This window comes from Podarcis erhardii (assembly GCF_964252035.2).
Source record: "Podarcis erhardii genome assembly, chromosome: 6".
Classification (NCBI taxonomy): Eukaryota; Metazoa; Chordata; class Lepidosauria; order Squamata; family Lacertidae; genus Podarcis; species Podarcis erhardii.
This window is the reverse complement of record NC_138510.1, coordinates 5,989,021-6,010,109: the sequence shown is the minus strand read 5'-3', so window position 1 is coordinate 6,010,109 and position 21,089 is coordinate 5,989,021. Positions and strand designations below refer to the sequence as shown.

The window sequence follows — 21,089 nt, the reverse complement described above, 5'->3', positions numbered from 1 at the left end:
CCCTCCGGAGCAGGAGGAAACAAGCTTGAGTTAGGTCTGGATTACCATATACAGTCATACCTTGGGTTACAGACGCTTCAGGTTTTTCATTTTTTCAGGTTATGGACGCACCGAAACCCGGAAGTATCAGAACGGGTTACTTCCGGGTTTCGGCCGTCACACATGCGCAGAAGTGCTAAAACGTGCTTTGCGCATGTGCAGAAATGTCGAATCGCAACCCACGTGTGCACAGACGCGCCGCTGTGGGTTGCAAACACTGCGGGTTGCGAACATGCCTCCCGCACGGATCACACGCGCAACCCGAGCGTCCACTGTACTATTCTTTATAAAGCTGTGTTGTAATTCAAAATAAAAACATCTCCTTAAAGACTTGAAAGCTGAAGTGTTCTCGCAACGGACCCACCCTGCAGGAACCAGCAAGCAGGACCCGAGTCGCAATCGCCCTCCCTCCCCTCCTGTGTTTTCCAGCAACTGGGATTTGGAAGCATTGCTTGCTGCAGAGTGCAGCATGTGCAGAGCGCACATCCTGATGCCAGCAGTTCAAGGGACGCGGGTGGCGCTGTGGGTTAAACCACAGAGCCTAGGACTTGCCGATCACAAGGTCGGCGGTTCGAATCCCCGCGACGGGGTGAGCTCCCGTTGCTCGGTCCCTGCTCCTGCCAACCTAGCAGTTCGAAAGCACGTCAAAGTGCAAGTAGATAAATAGGTACCACTCCAGCAGGAAGGTAAACGGCATTTCCGTGCACTGTTCTGGTTCTCCAGAAGCGGCTTAGTCATGCTGGCCGCATGACCCGGAAGCTGTGCGCCGGCTCCCTCGGCCAATAAAGCAAGATGAGCGCTACAACCCCAGAGTCGGCCACGACTGGACCTAAGGGTCAGGGGTCCCTTTACCTTTACCTAATGCAGTTTCAGTTACAGTCTCCTTTCAGCATACAGACTAAGAGCAAACCATAAACACAACAGCATAAACTTAAGCCATTGGTGCCTGCTGCTGGCAATAACAGACAGTAATCTTGGGGACCATGCTGGTGCCTGAAAACTCACTTCCCAACTTGCTAAGTTGGCTTTTCAACCAGTCTGCTTAAAACACGGCCAAGATCTGGACATGTGCAATTCGTCAAACGCAGCAAAGTACCAATTGCAAATCGATATGCTCCAACATCTTCACAATCTGTCCCTCCCCGCCCCGCTTCTGTTTTTGGGAAATCATGGGAGTTTGTGCATTCCTGCCGTTGGCCGTTCCAAAATTCTCCAACGAAACTCTCTTAACTCCAGCTGTGGAGGCAGGGCATCGCCATCCCACCAGGTGGCGCTCCAGCCACGGCCGCCTTGCTTAACAGCAGTCCACACACACACACACACACCCGCGGGCAGAGGAAGTGGCGTCCTGCCGCTCTCGGCTCCGGCAGACAGCAAAGCGAAGCAGCACCTCCTCTGCCTGTAATCCAAGAAGATTAAACACACACATAATTTGCAGCCTGCTTTAAGGCCTATTTTTAGCCCAGGTGCTTCCCCCGGCACGAAAAGTGATGCAGCCTGCCAGCATGCATCGCACTGCCAGCTCGGGGAGCTCACAAGCGGCACCGCAGGGCACGGCCTGCACAAGCCTGCTGCAGCCGAGAGTGCCCGCCACAAGCATGGGGCTGACAGCTTATACAGGAGGGGCAGAGGAAGGGCAGGTTCAGAGACCTGGAGGCCTTGGGAACTTGAATGTGGAGATAAAAGGGTGGATAAAAATCAAAGATTTAAAAATAAATAAATTAAAAATCGGATTTAATTTTTTAAAAAAATTTAAATCGGATTAAAATAAAATGCTTTTGGCGCAAAAATCTTTCCAAAGATAGTTTCCTATTCAAGTTACATTAGAGTCCAAAGGCTATTCATCAGGAAATAAGGATTTGCTTTAAGTTTTTCATGTGTGCTAAGAACTCAGTCTGTTCTTTTTTATAAAAAAAAAATAAAAAATGTTGAACCACATCAGCTAACAAACATGTATACATATGCTATAATGTTATTGCTGTTATTGTTATTAAGGAAATGATGGCTTTTCCCTTTCCAATAAAGCACGGCAGAAAAGTTGTCCAAATAAAAACAGTTAACTTATTAAACCTTACAATAATGCCATAATTATAACCAAATCAGTAATTTTTGATGTAACTGTAAAAACTACTCTGAAAATTTATTATTCCAGAAATGAAACCTTCATCTGGTTGTAAATATTAAGGTTATACCAGCAAGAATGAGTCTTTAAAAAAATGGATTTAAATCAAGTCTTACTGACCAGTGATTTAAATCGTGATTTAAATCAAATCCACCCTGGCCTCAAACAACATCCTTTCAACAGAAGACTGAAGCAGATGTTTGCTGCACCCGAAGCATGGGCTCTACAGATGAACTGTGGCCTGTCGCTCTTGAGCGATCCACCTAGCTCTGCTCGAATTGCCAATGGTTCTTCGGGGTCTCAGGGACAGCCTTGTTCCCGGGAGATGTCAGAAATCGAACTCGGCTCCCTCCATCGTTCCAGCACTCAGTTATGCCAGCCCACCCCCATTAAACTGAAAACTCTGAAGGCAGAGAACTCAGGGGGCACAATAATTTGGGACATACATGGGAGTATGAAATGGGATTGTCTGCAGAAGAAGAACAGCTCACAGCAACCACCCCTCAGGAACCCAAATTCTGCAAGCAGAAAAGCGGGATTCTGCAACCCGCAGAACATTACACAAGCTGAACAAGTTTGCAAGACGTCTTCTCCTGTGTATAAAAGGTAAAGGGACCCCTGACCATTAGGTCCGGTCGTGACCGACTCTGGGGTTGTGGCGCTCATCTTGCTTTATTGGCCGGCTTCCGGGTCATGTGGCCAGCATGACTAAGCCGCTTCTGGCGAACCAGAGCAGCGCATGGAAATGCAGTTTACCTTCCCGCCAGAGCAGTACCTATTTATCTACTTGCACTATGACGTGCTTTCGAACTGCTAGGTTGGCAGGAGCAGGGACCGAGCAATGGGAGCTCAACCCGTTGCGGGGATTCGAACCACCAACCTTCTGATCGGCAAGTCCTAGGCTCTGTGGTTTAACCCACAGCGCCACCCGCGTCCCACCTCCTGTGTATACTTTTCATTTAATTAATCAAAATGTTTACTTATCAGCCTTTCAGCTCAAGGCAGCTCACAATCGCAGGATAACACAAAATGCCACGTGGCAATAAGAGGAAACCACAGCCAGGCACACTGAAGGGGGGGGGAGAGTGTGTAGGAAAATATTCATAAAACACTTGGCAAACCAAAAAAAAAAAAGTCTTTACTATGTACCAGAATGCTATTTGACCTGGGGCCTGCTGGGCACACTGAGGCAGGGAGTTCTACAATCTGGGAGCCACAGCAGTGAAGGCCCTGCACCAGGTCCCAGACAATCAAGCCTTCAATGGACAGAGGGAAATCTACCCTGTTCCCATTAGTCTTAGGAAGAGACAGGCACTGCTGCCAAACCCTCTGGCGCCCAGGATTTCAACAAAAATGTCACCCACTTACTTTCAAGTGCAGCTTCACAGCCATAAATCAACATATCCAAGCCCTAGATTGTTACGGAAATTACGTGGGGGGGGGGCCCACATCTTTAAAGTTGTTAAATGTTACAAATATTATGCATAAATGCATCCTTTCGACTTGACAGCTCAGAGAAGTTACCTCGCTTTAAAAATCATATAAAATCAACTCCTTTGCCAGTTTCCTCCATGTAAAGGGACCCTTGACCATTAGGTCCAGTTGCGGATTACTCTGGGGTTGCAGCGTTCATCTCGCTTTATTAGCCGAAGGAGCCGGCGTACAGCTGTGTACATGTGGCCAGCATGACTAAGCCGCTTCTGGCGAACCAGAGCAGTGCATGGAAACACCGTTTACCTTCCCACCGGTGTGGTACCTATTTATCTACTTGCACTTTTGTGCTTTCGAACTGCTAGGTTGGCAGGAGCAGGGACCGAGCAACGGGAGCTCACCCCGTCGTGGGGATTCGAACCGCCGACCTTCTGATTGGCAAGTCCTAGGCTCTGTGGTTTAACCCACAGCGCCACCCGTGTCCCGTTTTCCTCCATGTATACACACCTCCTACCTCAGGAAGTGCCCAGAGGTGACAATTGCTGAGCTGATTGTTGGCCAAGGAAAGCCTAATCCCATCACCGGACTTGCCAAGGGGTCCAGGCATGCAAAGGAAGTTCTATTGTACTTTGGGTGGCGGGACTTCAGAGGTGTTTGCCTATGCTAATCTTATACCTGGGTTTTGCCCTGACATGCCTGTCAGGCATGTACCAAGGACTTGTCTGGACATGTTTGCCAAGGTTAACCCCTCCCCTTTTGTGACATGTCAGTGATGCAGCAATGATGCTGAAATATACTCGGAGTTGAGAATGGATTTCATACTCTTTATTCAGTTCATAGTAGTGAGGAATGGAAGTTCCCCCAGAATTTCTGCTTTATATACATTATTTACACAATGGGCCCCACGTGATTGGTTAATTCTGGGATTCACCTGTAGGCCAATCAGGTTGCGGATTCACTTCCACCTGGAGCTGGATTGGGTGGCTCCTGTGGACCAATCAGACTGCTGCATTCTGGACCCTATTGTTCTAGGACCAATCAGACTGCTGCCTTTTGGATCCTATTCAACTCAATACATAACAGATGCTGTACAAACTGTATTCTGGGATATGGTGGGAAACTTTTAAAAGTCCTTGTCACCCCATCCTTGGGGTTAAAAATTCGTCTTTGAACCTGCTGCGCAATAACTTTAGTCTACAGCCGGTGGCTGGACTCCTTCCTTTATTCCGCAGGGACCCACGGGGATGTGATAGGAATTTTGAGGTCTTAAGATATATGTTAAATGTTCATAAGTGTACCATCCAAGCACATACATAGATCAGCACAGGAAGACCAACCTGAAACCATTTTGATTCCCAAACTGAGCTCATGATTTCTCTGCAAGGTCAAAGTGGGAAACCTCCCCATTGTCTCTTTCCTCACAAATCCTGTCTTAAGGGCACATTTGGGATATGAATAGGGTGTGAGGCTGTGACCTGGCTCAGGAACTAAGTATTTATCATTACAAAAGACTGGCCAGGCTACCCAGGCAATCCAATCAAGTGACCATTAAACAGGTAACCTGGAAGATAGGAGGTAAACAAAGCACTCGGATTTCTGCTGTAGACCACCTTTTCTGTGGTGTAGGGTAGGTATGATTTATCTGGGGGGGGTGGTCTTGAGCTACACCCCTTCTCTGATGTATGTATGATGTTTCTGGGGGTGGTCTTGATCTGCAGGGTGGCAATTTCAAAAGTCTATATAAGGCCTTGCGCGCCATTGTTCTGGGTTCCTCCTCCCTCCTGCGTGTGGTGAGTGAGGACCCTGTTGCAACAGATCAATAAACATCAGGTTTACGAGCTGCTTTGCTTCTCAATATTCTCCGGTTGGCCTCTGTTATTTTCTCCTACCAATAAGGAACCTATGTAAGGACTCTACATGGGCTCTTGGATACCCCATAAGGGGAAAAGGGTAGATTTTTGTTTTACAAGACATCCCAGTCCCCTGGAAGTTCAGAATCAAAATACTTTGGACGCTGACTAACGGAGTTGCACTCACATTTTCCAAGGATAAATCTGGGCCTTTCCAGAGCCCCTCGTGCAACGGACTTCTGCTTGCACAACAGAACTTCCCCCTTCTGTGCACCCTCAAAACCTTCCCCAAAGCATTGGGGGGGGGGAGGTCCCTAAGGGGAGGGGAAGTCCCATTCTGCAAAGGGAACTTTGCTCTCAAAGCCCGGGACGCAGCACATTATTTTCCGGGGTGGAGTAGAACATAAACAAAGCAAAACCTTTGTGTAATATAACCAAGGAGCAGGAATACACTGTGAATATTCAGCTGAGCTTTCTAGTAAGGTTTTGCATCTCACTGGCGTCATTACGCACAGGCGACAGTGCTTTGCTTTTAAGAGGGCCAGATTTGATGAAGTGAATATGCATGAGGGCCAACCAAAGTCGATGCGCTTTTAATAGTCCAAAGTTTCTTTTTTTTGCTGACTGAAATACGAGATACTACTATGTTTTTTACTCTATTCATACTTTTATTCCTCTTTCTTTTCTTTTCTTTTTTTCTCCCCCCCCTTTTCTATTTTGCTTTATTTTTGTTCTTTGGTATGTATACTCTCAAAAAATTCTATGTTTGTTTGCTGGTACTGCATGTATTTTAAGACTTTGCTTGGTCAATAAAAAAATTATATTAAAAAGAAGAAATAGAAGTTGTTGTTGAGTTGTTTTTTAGGGTTTAAGCTGTTGAATTTTTTGGGGAATTTTCTTTTTTTAGGATTTGACTACAATAAATAAACTGTCACAGGGGCTGCAAAAAACTGGCCGGGGGGCCGGATTGGGCCCCCAAAACGGACTTTGGACATGCCTGAACTTGGTGGAACTTGCTCCCGAGTAAACATAGAAACTGCGGCAAAAACCAGCTATTCTGAATGTAGGCCATATTCTCATCATGAATTTAAAGCCCTGTGATTACACTTTAAGCAGTCATGGCTCCCCTCTCGCAAAGAATTCTGGTAAGTGTAGTTTGTTATTCCTCTCCCAGATATGTAATTCTCAGAGTGGTTTAGCAGTCAATCCCTCTTCCCTACAAACTCTGGTAAATGTAGCTTTGGAAGAGGATTAAGAGTCTCCTAACAACTCACAGCATCCTGAAGAAACTACAGTTCCCAGAATTCTTTTAGGAAAGCCATGATTATATATATACGGTGTCAATGCATCCTTAGTTATTTTCCATCTCTGCATTCTTACATACTGTTTCTAAGCCCAGGTAACTCTTTCTTTCTTTTTCCTTTTTCATGGAAACGTTCATCATTTCTGTTTTTCCTACTGGCAAGAACTAAGATATACTTAGAGCAGCAACCTGCAGTTTCATCTCGGACATGTGATAAATTTAGAATTATTGTTTCAGTAAGACAATGGCTGCAATTCTTTCCACACCTGCCTGGAAATAAGCCCCACAGACCCCAGAAAGTCTAACTTCCTTCCATCTGGAGTTTATGTATGCTACTAAAGTGTATTGCAAGCTGTCTCGATGATCATTCCATCAATAGTCAGGATATAAATTTTCTAAATAAATAAATAAAAATATGCAAGATTTAAAAATTCAATAAATATGCCATACAGTACAACCGTAGAGGCTGACTCAAGTTATTCACCATACACCAAATGTTAAGAGGAAATTTAGGTATTATAAGAAAGGATATATTTGCATAAAGTCAATTTCCCTTCCAAAATCCGATTCTCCAACCCACCCACCCACCCCACCCCTTGGGTTTTTCCATATGTCCAGAAATATTATATATCTCCTTCTACATTTCAAGGTTGCTTCTTAAGAACCCAACAAGTTAATTATTTACTATTGCTTTATTTATTCAATGTCTATACCACCCTTAATCAAAGGATCACAGAGCGGTTTACGACATAAAATCACAAAACTGCGCAGCATATTAATAAACAAACACACCCCACACACACTTACAAGTTTAAAAAGCCGCAGGTGTTAAAGTGTGGGGTGCACTTTGACCATTAAGGGTGTTTCTTCATATTATTACATCAGCGGAGGAAAAAATATCAGCTGTGGCATGAAGCCGATTGGCATGGCCACGAGACTGGCAGATATTGATAAGGGGGCAAATTTCAACACAGAGGTATGGTCTCCAGAAAGCAATTTCATCCTACCCTGGCTGAAGATAGCATCCCCACTGTCCTCGATTCTGCAAAACTCAACTGCTCCAGGTAAGCAAAGGTAGGATTCTAAGGTGCCACCTCTAGGCAGGACAACTTTTCTACGCTCCATCAGAATAAAAACCACCGCCTTCCAACAGATCATAGCAACAGTCTATGTACCTTAACCACAAATACAAAGAGAAAACTCCTTTTCAGACGCCACAGACTGATGAGTGTGTTTGGTTCTGGTGAGCTGGGGGGGGGGGGTGGAGTGCGAAGAGGGAATAGAAAACCAGGAGGGGGAACATAATACAGCGTCCTGGAAAAGGCCGTCCGGGATTCCAGAACGGAGAACTCAGTGTTGCAACACCTCTTGCCAGGTGTGAGGGCAAAGAAGCTCTCCCAGGTCCCTGCTTCAACCAGGGGTTGAATGAGAGCATGGGTAGGTAAACTAAGGCCCGGGGGCCAGATCCGGCCCAATCACCTTCTAAATCCGGCCCGCGGACGGTCCAGGAATCAGTGTGTTTTGACGTGAGTAGAATGTGTCCTTTTATTTAAAAAGCATCTCTGGGTTATTTGTGGGGCGCAGGAATTTGTTCATTTTCCCCCCCTCCAAAATATAGTCCGGCCCCCCACATGGTCTGAGGGATGGTGGACCGGCCCACAGCTGAAAAAGTTTGCTAACATCTGAATTAGAGAATGGGTAGGTAAACTTAACGGACGGGGGTGGCGCTGTGGGTTAAACCACAGAGCCTAGGACTTGCCGATCAGAAGGTCAGCGGTTTGAATCCCCGCGACGGGGTGAGTTCCCGTTGCTCGGTCCCTGCTCCTGCCAACCTTGCAGTTCTAAAGCACCTCAAAGTGCAAGTAGATAAATAGGTACCGCTCTGGCAGGAAGGTAAACGGCGCTTCAGTGCGCTGCTTTGGTTCGCCAGAAGCGGCTTAGTCATGCTGGCCACATGACCCGGAAGCTGTACGCAGGCTCTCTCGGCCAATAAAGCAAGATGAGCGCCGCAACCCCAGAGTCGGCCACGACTGGACCTAATGGTCAGGGGTCCCTTTACCTTTAGGTAAACTAAGGCCCAGGGGCCAAATCCGGCCCAACCGCCTTCTAAATCCGGCCCACAGACTGTCTGTGAATCAGTGTGTGTGAAGGAGCGTCTCCACCCCCATCGTTCTGCCCAGACGCTGAGGTCCAGCGCCGAGGGCCTTCTGGAGGTTCCCTCATTGCGAGAAGCAAAGCTACAGGGAACCAGGCAGAGGGCCTTCTCGGTAGTGGCGCCTGCCCTGTGGAACGCCCTCCCATCAGATGCCAAAGCGATAAATAACTTCCTGACATTCAGAAGACATCTTAAGGCAGCCCTGTTCAGGGAAGTTTTTAATCTGTGATATTTTAGTGTATTTTTGGTTTTTATGGAAGCCGCCCAGAGTGGCTGGGGAAGCCCAGCCAGACGGGCGGGGTATAAATAATAAATTATTATTATTATTATTATTATTATTATTATTATTATTATTATTATTACTATTATTATTACATGAGTAGAATGTGTCCTTTTATTTAAAATGCATCTCTGGGTTATTTGTGGGGCACAGGAATTCGTTCATTTCCCCCCCAAAAATATAGTCCAGCCGCCCCACAAGGTCTGAGGGACAGTGGACTGGCCCCCTGCTGAAAAAGTTTGCTGACCCCTGAATTAGAGGCTGCAGCCCTGGCAAACACCAAGGACACTAAGAAGTTGAGAACAAAAGCAATGGCAGCTGCGCCCAGCGGGGACCCATCCTGATCAACGTTTAACACAGGGGTCAGCAAACATTTTCAGCAGGGGGCCGGTCCACTGTCCCTCAGACCTTGTGGAGGGCCAGACTATATTGGGGGTGGGGATGAACGAATTCCTATGCCCCACAAATAACCCAGAGATGTATTTTAAATAAAAAGCACACGTTCTACTCATGTAAAAATACCAGGCAGGCCCCACAAATAACCCAGAGATGCATTTTAAATAAAAACACACATTCTACTCATGTAAAAACACGCTGATTCCCGGACCGTCCATGGGTAGGATTTAGAAGGCGACTGGGCCAGATCCAGCCCCTGGGCTTTAGTTTGCCTACCCACGGTTTAACAGAAGGGTGACAAAACCCTCCAGAGGAATGCAGAACTTACAAGCCATCCTGAAAAGCAGGTGTCAATATGTTCGCAGTGGAGTTGGAGAAAGCAGTGCCCGCAGCAAAAACAAGCTGCGCTCCTCCGCTGCGGCCACCAAACTAGTTTTCAGGGAAATCCCCAGCGCTCAAGGCCAACGACATGGCCCGAGGGTTTTCCAAATGCAGCAAAGCAATCCACTGCGAGAGATGGATAAGATACCAGCCCTTCACTAAACCGGTGCATTTTCCTTCCAATTCCCACCATTCAATGAGCTTTGCAATAAATGAGACTCAGGAAGGAACTACCCCCTCCAGAAACCCCAAATAACTTTTCTCCAACGACCCTACCTTTGCCTGGGCACTGGGATGTAGGCTGAATGATGCAGGGGGCCCTGATCCAGCAGTCGGAGTGCCGCTGCCTCATCCTCCAGCCGCTTCGGCACCAAGGGATCGGACAGGTGCCTCGGCCTCCCGTTGATCAGCTCCGCTTCCGCCGGAAGCCCCTTCCCACTGCAGTGGGCAGGACTCTGGAAAAGGACACAGAGGCGTTTGATGCCGGACGCAGGTAGCAAATCAACAGCAACAGCTGGCCATAACCCTTGAGAGTGTTTGCCCAGCTCCTTTCAGCCCAATAGAATCGCTTGCCACCACATCCCGTCCTGTGGCGGCGAGTTCCGCAGATCAACGTCACACAGCACAGCGGGGTAGCGAAAGGTTGCTACCTTATTTTGACATCCAGCTCTGGGCCCCAAGATAATTGTGATGAAAATATCTGTTTCTCTCTCTCTTCTTTTACAATTCAAAGTGTTGGTGCTGAACTTTGAAGCCCTAAACGGCCTCGGTCCAGTATACCTGAAGGAACGTCTCCACCCCCATCGTTCTACCCAGACACTGAGGTCCAATGCCGAGGGCCTTCTGGCGGTTCCCTCACTGCGAAAAGCAAAGCTACAGGGAACCAGGCAGAGGGCCTTTTCTGTGGTGGCACCCGCCCTGTGGAACTCCAGATGTCAAAGAGAAAAACAACTACCAGACTTTTAGAAGACATCTGAAGACAGCCCTGTTTAGGGAAGCTTTTAATGTTTAATAGGTTTTGTATTTTAATATTCTGCTGGAAGCCGCCCAGAGTGGCTGGGGAAACCCAGCCAGATGGGCGGGGTATAAATAATAAATTATTATTATTATTATTATTATTATTATTATTATTATTATTACACATGGCCTTGTATTATTTCTGTGGTTCTGCTTGTACAGTGGTACCTCAGGTTACATATGCTTCAGGTTACATACGCTTCAGGTTACAGACTCTGCTAACCCAGAAATAGTGCTTCAAGTTAAGAACTTGGGCAGCAGCAGCAGGAGGCCCATTAGCTAAAGTGGTGCTTCAGGTTAAGAACAGTTTCAGGTTAAGAACAGACCTCTGGAACGAATTAAGTACTTAACCTGAGGTACCACTGTATTGGTGTTCTTTTTAAAAAAAGAACCCACCCACCCCCCACCCCCACCCCCGGTCATGCATGTGAATAGCCAGGAAGGGCTTGGCTCTTGTTCTTAAAGCTCAGGAGCCCTTGGCTTTATCTTAGATAAACAGAGCAGGTGCAGACAAAAGCAGCAGCGAGCTTGGCCTTATTGCAACTGAAATCCAGGCTACCCCGGCCAGCAAAGCCCGTTCAGGACTGATAAGCGTGTTCTAACATGGAGGCCGATTCCTCTTCTGCACTCGCGCTAAAAATCTACGCACACCAGGCAGCAGGAGCACAGCTCAGAAACAGGGACAGGCAGTTCAGCTGCACCTCCGGGGTCTATCAATCCATCTATCTTTATGTGGATAGGCTTTTGAGCTCAGTAATCCTTTAGAACACCTATCCACTTCTGCAGAAGCTGACCAGGAAAGCCGGAGTCAGCTAAACTACAAACTGCTCCCTTTACTGTGGCTTTTATGTTCTGGTTTGCAAGTCTAATAAATGCCACAAATATTGAGCAGCTTCGCTTTAAGGAACGGGGGGGGGGGGGAGAAGAGGGTAACCCGGCAAACCTATAACCATCTGCTTTTGCAGAAAGTAGTAAGGATTAAGCCAACATATCAATGGGGGGAAAGAAAGGCCTGGGTGATAGATCACTATCTCATCCAAAACAGGTTTGAAGTCCATATTGTGATACAGTGGTACCTCGGGTTACAGACGCTTCAGGTTACAGACTCCACTAACCCAGAAATAGTACCTCGGGTTAAGAACTTTGCTTCAGGATGAGAACAGAAATCGTGCTCCGGCAGTGCGGCAGCAGGAGGAGGAGGCCCCATTAGCTAAAGTGGTGCTTCAGGTTAAGAACAGTTTCAGGTTAGGAACGGACCTCCAGAACGAATTAAATACTTAACCCGAGGTACCACTGTATTGGTTTCACAATTTTGGGCCTGGCAATACATCGCGAATCACTGGGGGGGTGGGGGATGCATGCAAAAATCAAAATGTGGGGGGAAACATGATGCCAGCCAATGCTGCTCCAATTCCTGCAGGTCCTGTTAACTGCGCCAGTTCAGCTCTCCCCTCTCTCCTGCAGGAGGCAGCGAATCACAAGAGCAGGCACTGGCAAAAATCACAATGCGGGAAAAACTGTCCAGACATCGTGATACAGTCATACCGCGTGTTGTGTTTGCTTCAGGTTGAGCTTTTTCAGGTTGTGTCCCACGGCGACCCAGAAGTACCGGAAAGGATTACTTTCGGGTTTCGCCGCTCGCGCAGACGCTCAAAATGAGGTCGCGCACATACACATATGCGGGTTGCGTTCTGCTCAGGTTGCGAACTGGGATCCGGAACAGATCCCATTTGCAACCAGAGGTAGCACTGTACAGTGGTACCTTGGGTTACATACGCTTCAGGTTACATACGCTTCAGGTTACAGACTCCACTAACGCAGAAATAGTACCTCGGGTTAAGAACTTTGCTCCAGGATGAGAACAGAAATCGCGTGGCGGCAGCACAGCAGCCCCGTTAGCTAAAGTGGTGCTTCAGGTTAAGAACAGACCTCCGTAACGAATTAAGTACTTAACCCGAGGTACCACTGTATATCGTGGACGCTCAGGTTGCGAACGTGATCCGTGCGGAATGTACATTCGCAACCCGCAGCGTTCACAACCTGTGTCTGCGCATGTGTGGGTTGCAATTCAGCGCTTCTGTGCATGTGCAAAGCACGATTTAGCACTTCTGCGCGTCCGCCGAAACCCAGAAGTAACCCGTTCCAGTACTTCTGGGTTTCGGTGGTCCGTAACCTGAAAAAACGTAACCTGAAGCGGCTGTAACCCGAGGTCTGACTGTATTGCGATGTTTAGCTTGTGGTACATCATGATGTTGAAAACCAGATATTGCCCAGCCCTAGTGGGGAACCTCAGACCCTGCAGCTGAATGTGGCCCCCCAGGATGCCCTGTCCGGCCCTTGACACTCTCCACAGGCCACCCCCCACACCAGCCATTGAGGGCGACTGGGATGGGTCCCAGAAATCTAAAAAAAAAAAAAAAAAAAATCCCATTGGCCAGTATGTGTAGAAACTAGGCATTTAATTTGCATTCGATACTCCCCCCACTCCCCCCCAAGCCCTGCTCAACCCTGCCATGTGGCCCTCAGAACATGGTCTGGAAGGGAATGTGGCCCTCGGGCAGAAAGGGATTCCCCATCCCTGATATCAGCCAACCCAGGTCAACAGAAAAGCCCTGGATTGCAGCAGTCCGAGAGCGAGGCTGCGAGAAATGATACGCACTGGGCAAGCCAGCAACACCTGTCTGGGCAAGGGCCGCAGCAAAACGTTAGAGCACACACCTCGGATGCAAAAGGTCCCAGGTTCCATTCCCAGCGTCTCCCAGTAGGGCTGGGAGGACAACCCCCCCTCCTGTAACCTGCAGAAACTATTGCTATGTGACTTGGGGGCAGTCGCTCCATTCGTGGGAGAGCTGGGAAGCAAGGCTCCTTCCACCTGCTTTGCAAGAGATGCAACAGGCACATCCCGCACCTGGATATTAGAGGAACAACTGTTCAGATATTGTTGCCTGGGTTTTTGTTTTCCTCTTCCCTCCCTGATCCTCTCTCCTTGTGTGCTGTGGGTTTTTGGTTGTTTTTTTAAAGATTGTAAGTCTGCAGGGCAATTGTTTTTACTATTTATTTTGTGCTTCTATCCTGTATTTTTATCTTGCGAACCGTCTCAAGATCTTCAGATGAAGGGCGGTATATAAAGTTTGCAAATGATGATGATGATGAAAGCTGCTCTGGGAGCCTTATTGGCCGAGGAGCAGGTTACAAATGCTCTAAATAGCCCAAAAATAAATGTACCTTCCCTCCCTCATCCCGGTCTTAATTCCTGTCCTTCTTAGCTTATCTCACTCCGCACTAAGAGATTACTCGTAGACAACACCAAATTGGAAAACTCTCCAACGCTCGGCTGCCACCCTGCAGCTCAAACTCAGACGAGCCCCATGCTTGTTGACAGAGGGCATCTGCTGGTCTGAACTCGATGCTGCAAGGAGTCAGCTTCCCAGAGAGCTTTCTTTTTTTAAAACAGGAGAGCTGAGCACGGCTGCATCTGTCTACAGAATCCGACCACTGCAGCAGACTGGACCTCTCTGGACCGACCTCAGCACCGGTTCCAAAGTTCTGACCGGTGATACAGGCAGTCGTACAATTCTAGAACCTCAGCTTTCGAAGAACCTAAACTCTAACCAAACAATTAAAAGCACACCACCAAGTTTCTAGACCTCATGACTACGAAGCTGGTGAAACCTGTTGCACGTCAGGTTAAGGCTGGAGAAAGGATACAAAGGCGAATTTTGAAGGAAATGTGCATGACTCTGGCTCCAGCCTCACAGCCAATTATCTCACACCATCTTCCCACTTTTAAAAAAGCCCAGGGAGAAAATATTTGTCCCAGGAGTGAATCACAGCAGCTTCCATCTAGTGGACATTCAGTGGTACTGTTGACCTGCTAAAATAGGAGCTAGAATCCCATTTCCATCTGCACCAGCAGGCAAGGGCAATATATTGTCCAAAACTGGTCCATATTGTGATATCGGTTTCATGATTTTAGACCCGGATATAAATTATGAATCATGGTGCGTGAGTGTGTGTTATGCTATGCAAAAATCACAATGCGGGGAAAACCGTGAGACCTCCATCCTTATTTCAGACACTGTGATATATCAATATATTGTGATGTTTAGCTGGTGATATATCATGCTGAAAAACATCGCCCAGCCCTACCAGGGAGGATGGAAGTTAGGGGGCAAGAGGATGAAAAAGGGACACCCCCCTCAAAAAAACACACACATACAAATTACTTTGGGGGCAGATGGAGAAAATCAGAAAAAGGGTGTTTTGATGGAGGGCTGACCTTGAAATATTTGTACTAGTAGAATTGTAATGTTTTCAACAACACACCAGAGCAGTACCAAATAAACGTTTGGCTTATAGTGTTATTATGTTTGGCATATTAGCATTGGCCTATTAAGGATTTAATGGGGTGCTTATGTTTATAGGTGTGCGAAGATAAATATACACTGTTTGTGTGTAATATTAATTCTAGCACCTTTTTTGTTAGCTTCAGCCCAACAGCATCTGAATGATAGCAGATTCTCCACTCTTGCACGAAACCTTGCTTATTCTCAAGAGCACCCGGCCTCCAACCCAAAAGGTAGCAAGGCTTGGGTGAACCCCACAGGCCATGGCTTCCATCGCACTAAATCACAGGGACCCAGCCCCAGCCATGAAGCCCCAACGAATCCCACTGGGGGTGGCCTTGGGGGCCTGTTTAAACACCACAGCCACCAGCCCCCCATCTCTGCTTGGAGACCCTGAGACACGACGGTTCCCTAAGAGAGCGATTTCACCCATGAACTTTGCCCCTCACTTCTTCGGGGATGGGTGGGCAACCCTCACCATTCAGAGAGGGGTTTCACCTCAGTGGCAGAGCACCTTGGCCTAACCCTGTCTACACACTGGTAACCTCTAGATTACTGCAGGGCTGCCTCTGGAGACGGTTTGGAATTTTCAGCCGGCACAGAGTTCGGCAGGCCAGGTTGAGCAAGACGGTTTGAGCATCTTGCACCGATCCTTGCACTGGCTGCCACTTAATTTCTGGGCCCAATTTGAAGTGCTGGGTTTGACCTATAAAGCCTTAAATGGCTCAGGGGGACCGCCTCTCCCCATATGCACCGATCCGGACACTGTGATCACTATGTGGGCCCCTTCTTCATGCGCCTCCTCCGTGAGAGGTCCAGAAGGTGGCAACACAAAAATGGGGCCTTTTCTGCAGTGGCTCCACATCTGTGGAATGCTCTCCCCAGGGAGGCGAGCCGGGGACCATTATTATTAATATTATTATTATTATTATTATTATTATTATTATTATTATTATTAATTTCTATCCCATCCATCTGGCTGGGTTTCCCCAGCCACTCTGGGTGGCTTCCAACAAAAGATTAAAAATACATTAAAACATCAGTCATTAAAAACTTCCCTAAGCACACATTATACGTCTTTAGGCGCCAGACAAACATGTTCTTCTTCAACCAGGCCTTTGGCTGATTAATATTCTACAGTGCGTCTGTGGGAAGCTAAATTATTTAGTTCTTTTTGTTTAAATTATTTACTTGTTTTTAACTTGTCTTTTTTTCCGTGAACCGCCCTGAGATATTGTAGTGAAGTGTGGTATATAAATTTAATAAATTAATGCAAATAATAAAAATAAACTTCCAATCCAAAATCCTGGAGAGGTGCAAGCACACTGTGACCAGGAATGAAGAGCCTCTGGCCTGCCAGATGTTACTGGACTCCAACTCCCATCAGCCCCAGCCTGCAGGGTCAACGGTCAAGGAATCGGACAAGTGTGGCCTATCAGCAGCTGGAGGGCCACACATTCCTCATCCATGGCATAGGCACCATGGAGCTGAATGGACGAGTGATATGACTTTGCATAAAACAGATTCTTGGAACATGTTCAGGAAGGATTCCCAAGCAGCATAGAAGTCCCAGCTCATTGAAAAATCCCTCCCAGCCCCCTTTGGCTCTTGAAATTTGCCTAGACACTTTCAAGCCTGTTTCGACTTGTGCATGCCCCCCCTACAAGTGATGTTCAGAGGCTGGAAACAAAGGAGAGGTCTTCTTGGTGGTGGCCCCCAATCTGCCTCATGTGGGAGAGAGTCCCACAGTTTAACAATGCGCTGCTCAAAGGAGGATTGTCTTAATCTGTCCTGAATTTTCCAACCTTCAGCGTCCTTTAATAGCCATGATTTACAGTATAACGATGGAGGAAAAACTTCTTCTATTTCCACCTTCTACATGCAGTACGTGCTTCCACACACCTTTACCATATCCCCACTTATTCGCCTTTTCTCTAAACTAAAAAGTCCCAGACACTGGAACCTTTTCTCATTCCACCAGCTCGATCATTTCGCTTGCCCCTTTCCAACTAAACAATAATAATAAAATAATAACAATTTATTATTTATACCCCACCCATCTGGCTGAGTTTCCCCAACCACTCTGGGCGGCTCCCAATCAAGTGTTAAAAACAATACAGTATTCAATATTAAAAACTTCCCTAAACAGGGCTGCCTTCAGATGTCTTTTAAAAATAAGATAGCTGCTTACAGTGGTGCCTCGCAAGACGAATTTCCCTATGGGCTTGCTTCGCAAGAAGAAAGCCCATAGGGAAATCTCCGGGGACCTCTTTTAAATGCTGGCGGTGGGGAGCAAAGACTTTCGCCCGCCGGCCTTCAGAAGAGGTCCTGGACCCCTTCTGAAGGCCGGCGGGGGGCAAAAGTCTTTGCTCCCCCGCGCCTGCCTTCCCGGGATAGCGGAGTAGCGGAGAAGCGCAGCGCATTTCTCCGCTATCCCGGACGGCTTTTGAAGGCAGGCGGAGGGGAGCAAAGACTTTCGCCCACCGCCTGCCTTCAGAAGACCTCCGCTGTCCTGGGGGCTTTTAAAATGCTGAGGGTCGGCAGCAAAGCCCTCCTGTCCCCGGAGCTTGCGGGGCGGGAGGTGGGGAGAAGGGCTTTTCTTCCCACCGCCAGCCTTCAGAACAGCCTTCTGAAGGCTGGCGGTGGGAAGAAAACCCTTGTCCCCCCCCCCAGCCTTCAGAAGAGGTCGGGGGACAGACTGTCCCCGGACCTGGTCTGAAGGCGGTTTCCATAGGAACGCATTGATTGATTTTCAATGCATTCCTATGGGAAACCGTGCTTCGCAAGACGAAAAACTCGCAAGAAGAAAAAACTTGCGGAACGAATTAATTTCGTCTTGCGAGGCACCACTGTATTTCCTTTGACATCTGGTGGGAGGGTGTTCCACAGGACAGGAGCCACTACGAAGAAGGCCCTCTGTCTGGTTTCCTATAACCTCACTTCTCGCAAGGAAGGAACCACGAGAAGGCCCTCTGTGCTGGATCTCAGTGTCCCGGCTAAACGATAGAGGTGGAGACGCTCCTTCAGGTATACATAACCGAGGCCGTTTAGGGCTTTAAAGGTCAGCACCAACACTTTGAATTGAACATACTGGGAGCCAATGCACATCTCTCAGGACCAGTGTTATGTGGTCCCAGCGGCTGCTCCCATCACCAGTCTAGCTGCCACATTCTGGATTAATTGCAATTTCCGGGTCACCTTCAAAGGTAGCCCCACGTAGAGCGCATTGCAGTAGTCCAAGCGAGAGATAACTAGAGCATGCACCACTCTGGCAAGACAGTCTGCAGGCAGGTAGGGCCTTTTGAGATGAGGTATTCCAAATGGGAGGGACGCGGGTGGCGCTGTGGGTTAAACCACAGAGCCTAGGACTTGCTGATCAGAAGGTCGGTGGTTCGAATCCCCGTGACGGGGTGAGCTCAAATTGCTCGGTCCCTGCTCCTGCCAACCTTGCAGTTCGAAAGCACATCAAAGTGCAAATAGATAAATAAGAACCGCTCTGTCAGGAAGGTAAACAGCATTTATGTGCGCTGCTCTGGTTCGCCAGAAGCAGCTCAGTCATGCTGGCCACATGACCTGGAAGCTGTACACCGGCTCCCTTGGCCAATAAAGTGAGATGAGCGCCACAACCCCAAAGTCATCCACAACTGGACCTAATGGTCAGGGGTCCCTTTACCTTTTTATTCCAAATGGGACACTGCAAACTGCTGGAGGAGAGAAGTTACTGGGCAAGGCGGGCCACAGGCCTGGTCCAGCAGACCTTTTCCTACAAGGGACCACCAAAGCCCATCTAGTCTACCCCTCCCGCAACGCAGAAATAATCAAGGCCCAACATTTGCACCAGCCTTTGCCAAGCAGGTGCCCTGCAGATGATCTGGCCTCCAACTCCCACGAGCTCCAGATTTTGCCCGCTGCCGCCTCCGACTCAACTCGTCTTTTTGTTTTGTTTTTTTTAAAAGATATTTATTACATTTTCAAATATTACACAAAAAACAACAAAAAACAACAAAAAACAAACAACAAACAAGTATAATTTCAGTCCCTTATTTTCATATACCTTACTTCCCCGACCTCCTCATACCTCCCCTTTCTGTATTCCAATTTCTGAATTATCAGTTCAACAAATCCTCTCCCTTATTCTCAAATTAATTTTCACCTTTCTTTTCTTTTTACTTAATCAATACCGCTGAAAACCACTTAGCTTCCAAACCCACGTCATTCTAATATTCATTAATTTTGCAATGTTTCCTAAGATAGTCCTTAAATTTCTTCCATCAACTCGTCTTTTCGGACTCCCAGCAGAATCCAGAAGCGACGCCTCCCCGCCCCCTGCACGGCGCACGTGTGAATCCCCAGCGAAACGCTCCGGAGGCGGGCACGGCTGTTTCCCCCACCCACCAACCGAGGCCGAGCCCACCCACCCACCCCGGTGGGCCCTCCCCTCCTGGCCCAGCGCGGTGCCTGTTCTGCAGAGTGATTGATGGCCCGTCCCTCCGAGCAGCTCGCGCCCCGCCATGCAGGGGTGGAGACCCGATGGGGCGGAAAAGAGAGAGAGAGAGAGAAAAGGCGGCTCTCTGCAGCTCCGCTCCACGTCCCGGCCCATTGCTATTCCCTCCCCTCGATCAAAACTTTCAGCGCAAGCAAAGCAAGCAGCGAGAGGCGCCATCTTTTCGCGAAGGGGAATCAAACTTTTCGCCGGGGTTTGCCAGCTCGGCCCGACGGCGCGCACGGTCTCTCTTTGCAAGCGCAGCGGGGCAGGGGCTCGGCGCTGCCACCGGCCCTTTTGCTTCGGGGGCCTAGCGGAGCCCCCAACTACTATTTAGAATTGACGGCCGAGTAAAGCACTCCAAGGATCGCACTGCGCGGCTAGTCTCCGCTCTCCGATCCTAGGCAAAAAGGGTGCGCGCGCGGGTGCCGTCTGCAAAGAAGCCGGGTCTGTCCAACCCACCCGGGACTTCTTTATTTTGTAAGCAACCGCGGCGGCTCTCAGTGGCTTCGTGTAAGGGCCGCTCCTCCAGCCCACCCTCCCTATGCAACTTCCCGGTCCCACCCTCCAGCTGCCATGCATGGCTCTGTGTGATTCCCCCCCCCCCGTTTGCAAATATAATGCACCCCCCCCCGCAACCGAAATCCGCCTCCAAGGCTCCAAGTAGTTTCTTGCCAAACGCGTTGGGGACTCTCCTTTTTCCGATCTCTGCAAAAAATAATATTCCCTACACACGCCCCGCACTCCTGGCCTCCCCTGCGCAGGACGGCCGTATCTCTTTCTCCGCCCCAAAAGTCCACGAAGGAAGCAGCAGCGAAGCCCACGGCCCTCGAGTCTTTGCAATTTCAGCTAGTCGCCTGCGTCTCTCGCCCGCCCTCCGTGCTCCTGTGCGCCATGGCGGGACACACCCACCCGCTTCTCCTTCGCCAGATCCGACAGCGCGGCCGAGGCCGGGAGCAGCAGCGACACGGGACCAGACGGGGCGGGAGAGTGAAGTTGCCGCCGCCTGCCGCCGCTTCTTACCTTTTGCAAAAGCTGCAGCCTGCCTTTGCTGCCGGCCGGGGAGCTCCTGCCGGCGCCGTCCTCGCAGCTCCTGCGCCGGGACCTCCTTCGGATCGACGCCGGATCTTCCACCAGCACCGTGTAGACGGCGTTGCTGGCTGCCTCGGAGGAGGAGGAGGAGGAAGGGGGGTACGGGGAGGCGAGCGGCTTGCAGGAGGCGGAGATCACCCCGCAGCACAAGCCGGGCGGCGGGGGGCTGCCGTCGGGGCAGCAGGGTCCGGCGG

General features: G+C 48.8%; 1 protein-coding gene across 1 annotated transcript in view; it reads right to left on the bottom strand.

Annotated features, from left to right (window-relative positions):
* SLC2A4RG (SLC2A4 regulator) overlaps positions 1 to 21,089 on the bottom strand; it is a gene marked incomplete at its 5' end in the record, with an annotated part of 50,079 nt that overhangs the window by 25,586 nt on the left and 3,404 nt on the right. The window contains 2 exons of the mRNA XM_081866475.1: positions 10,234 to 10,412; positions 20,827 to 21,083. Coding sequence (XP_081722601.1) covers positions 10,234 to 10,412; positions 20,827 to 21,083 — 436 coding nt within the window. The remainder of the gene's footprint in view (positions 1 to 10,233; positions 10,413 to 20,826; positions 21,084 to 21,089) is intronic.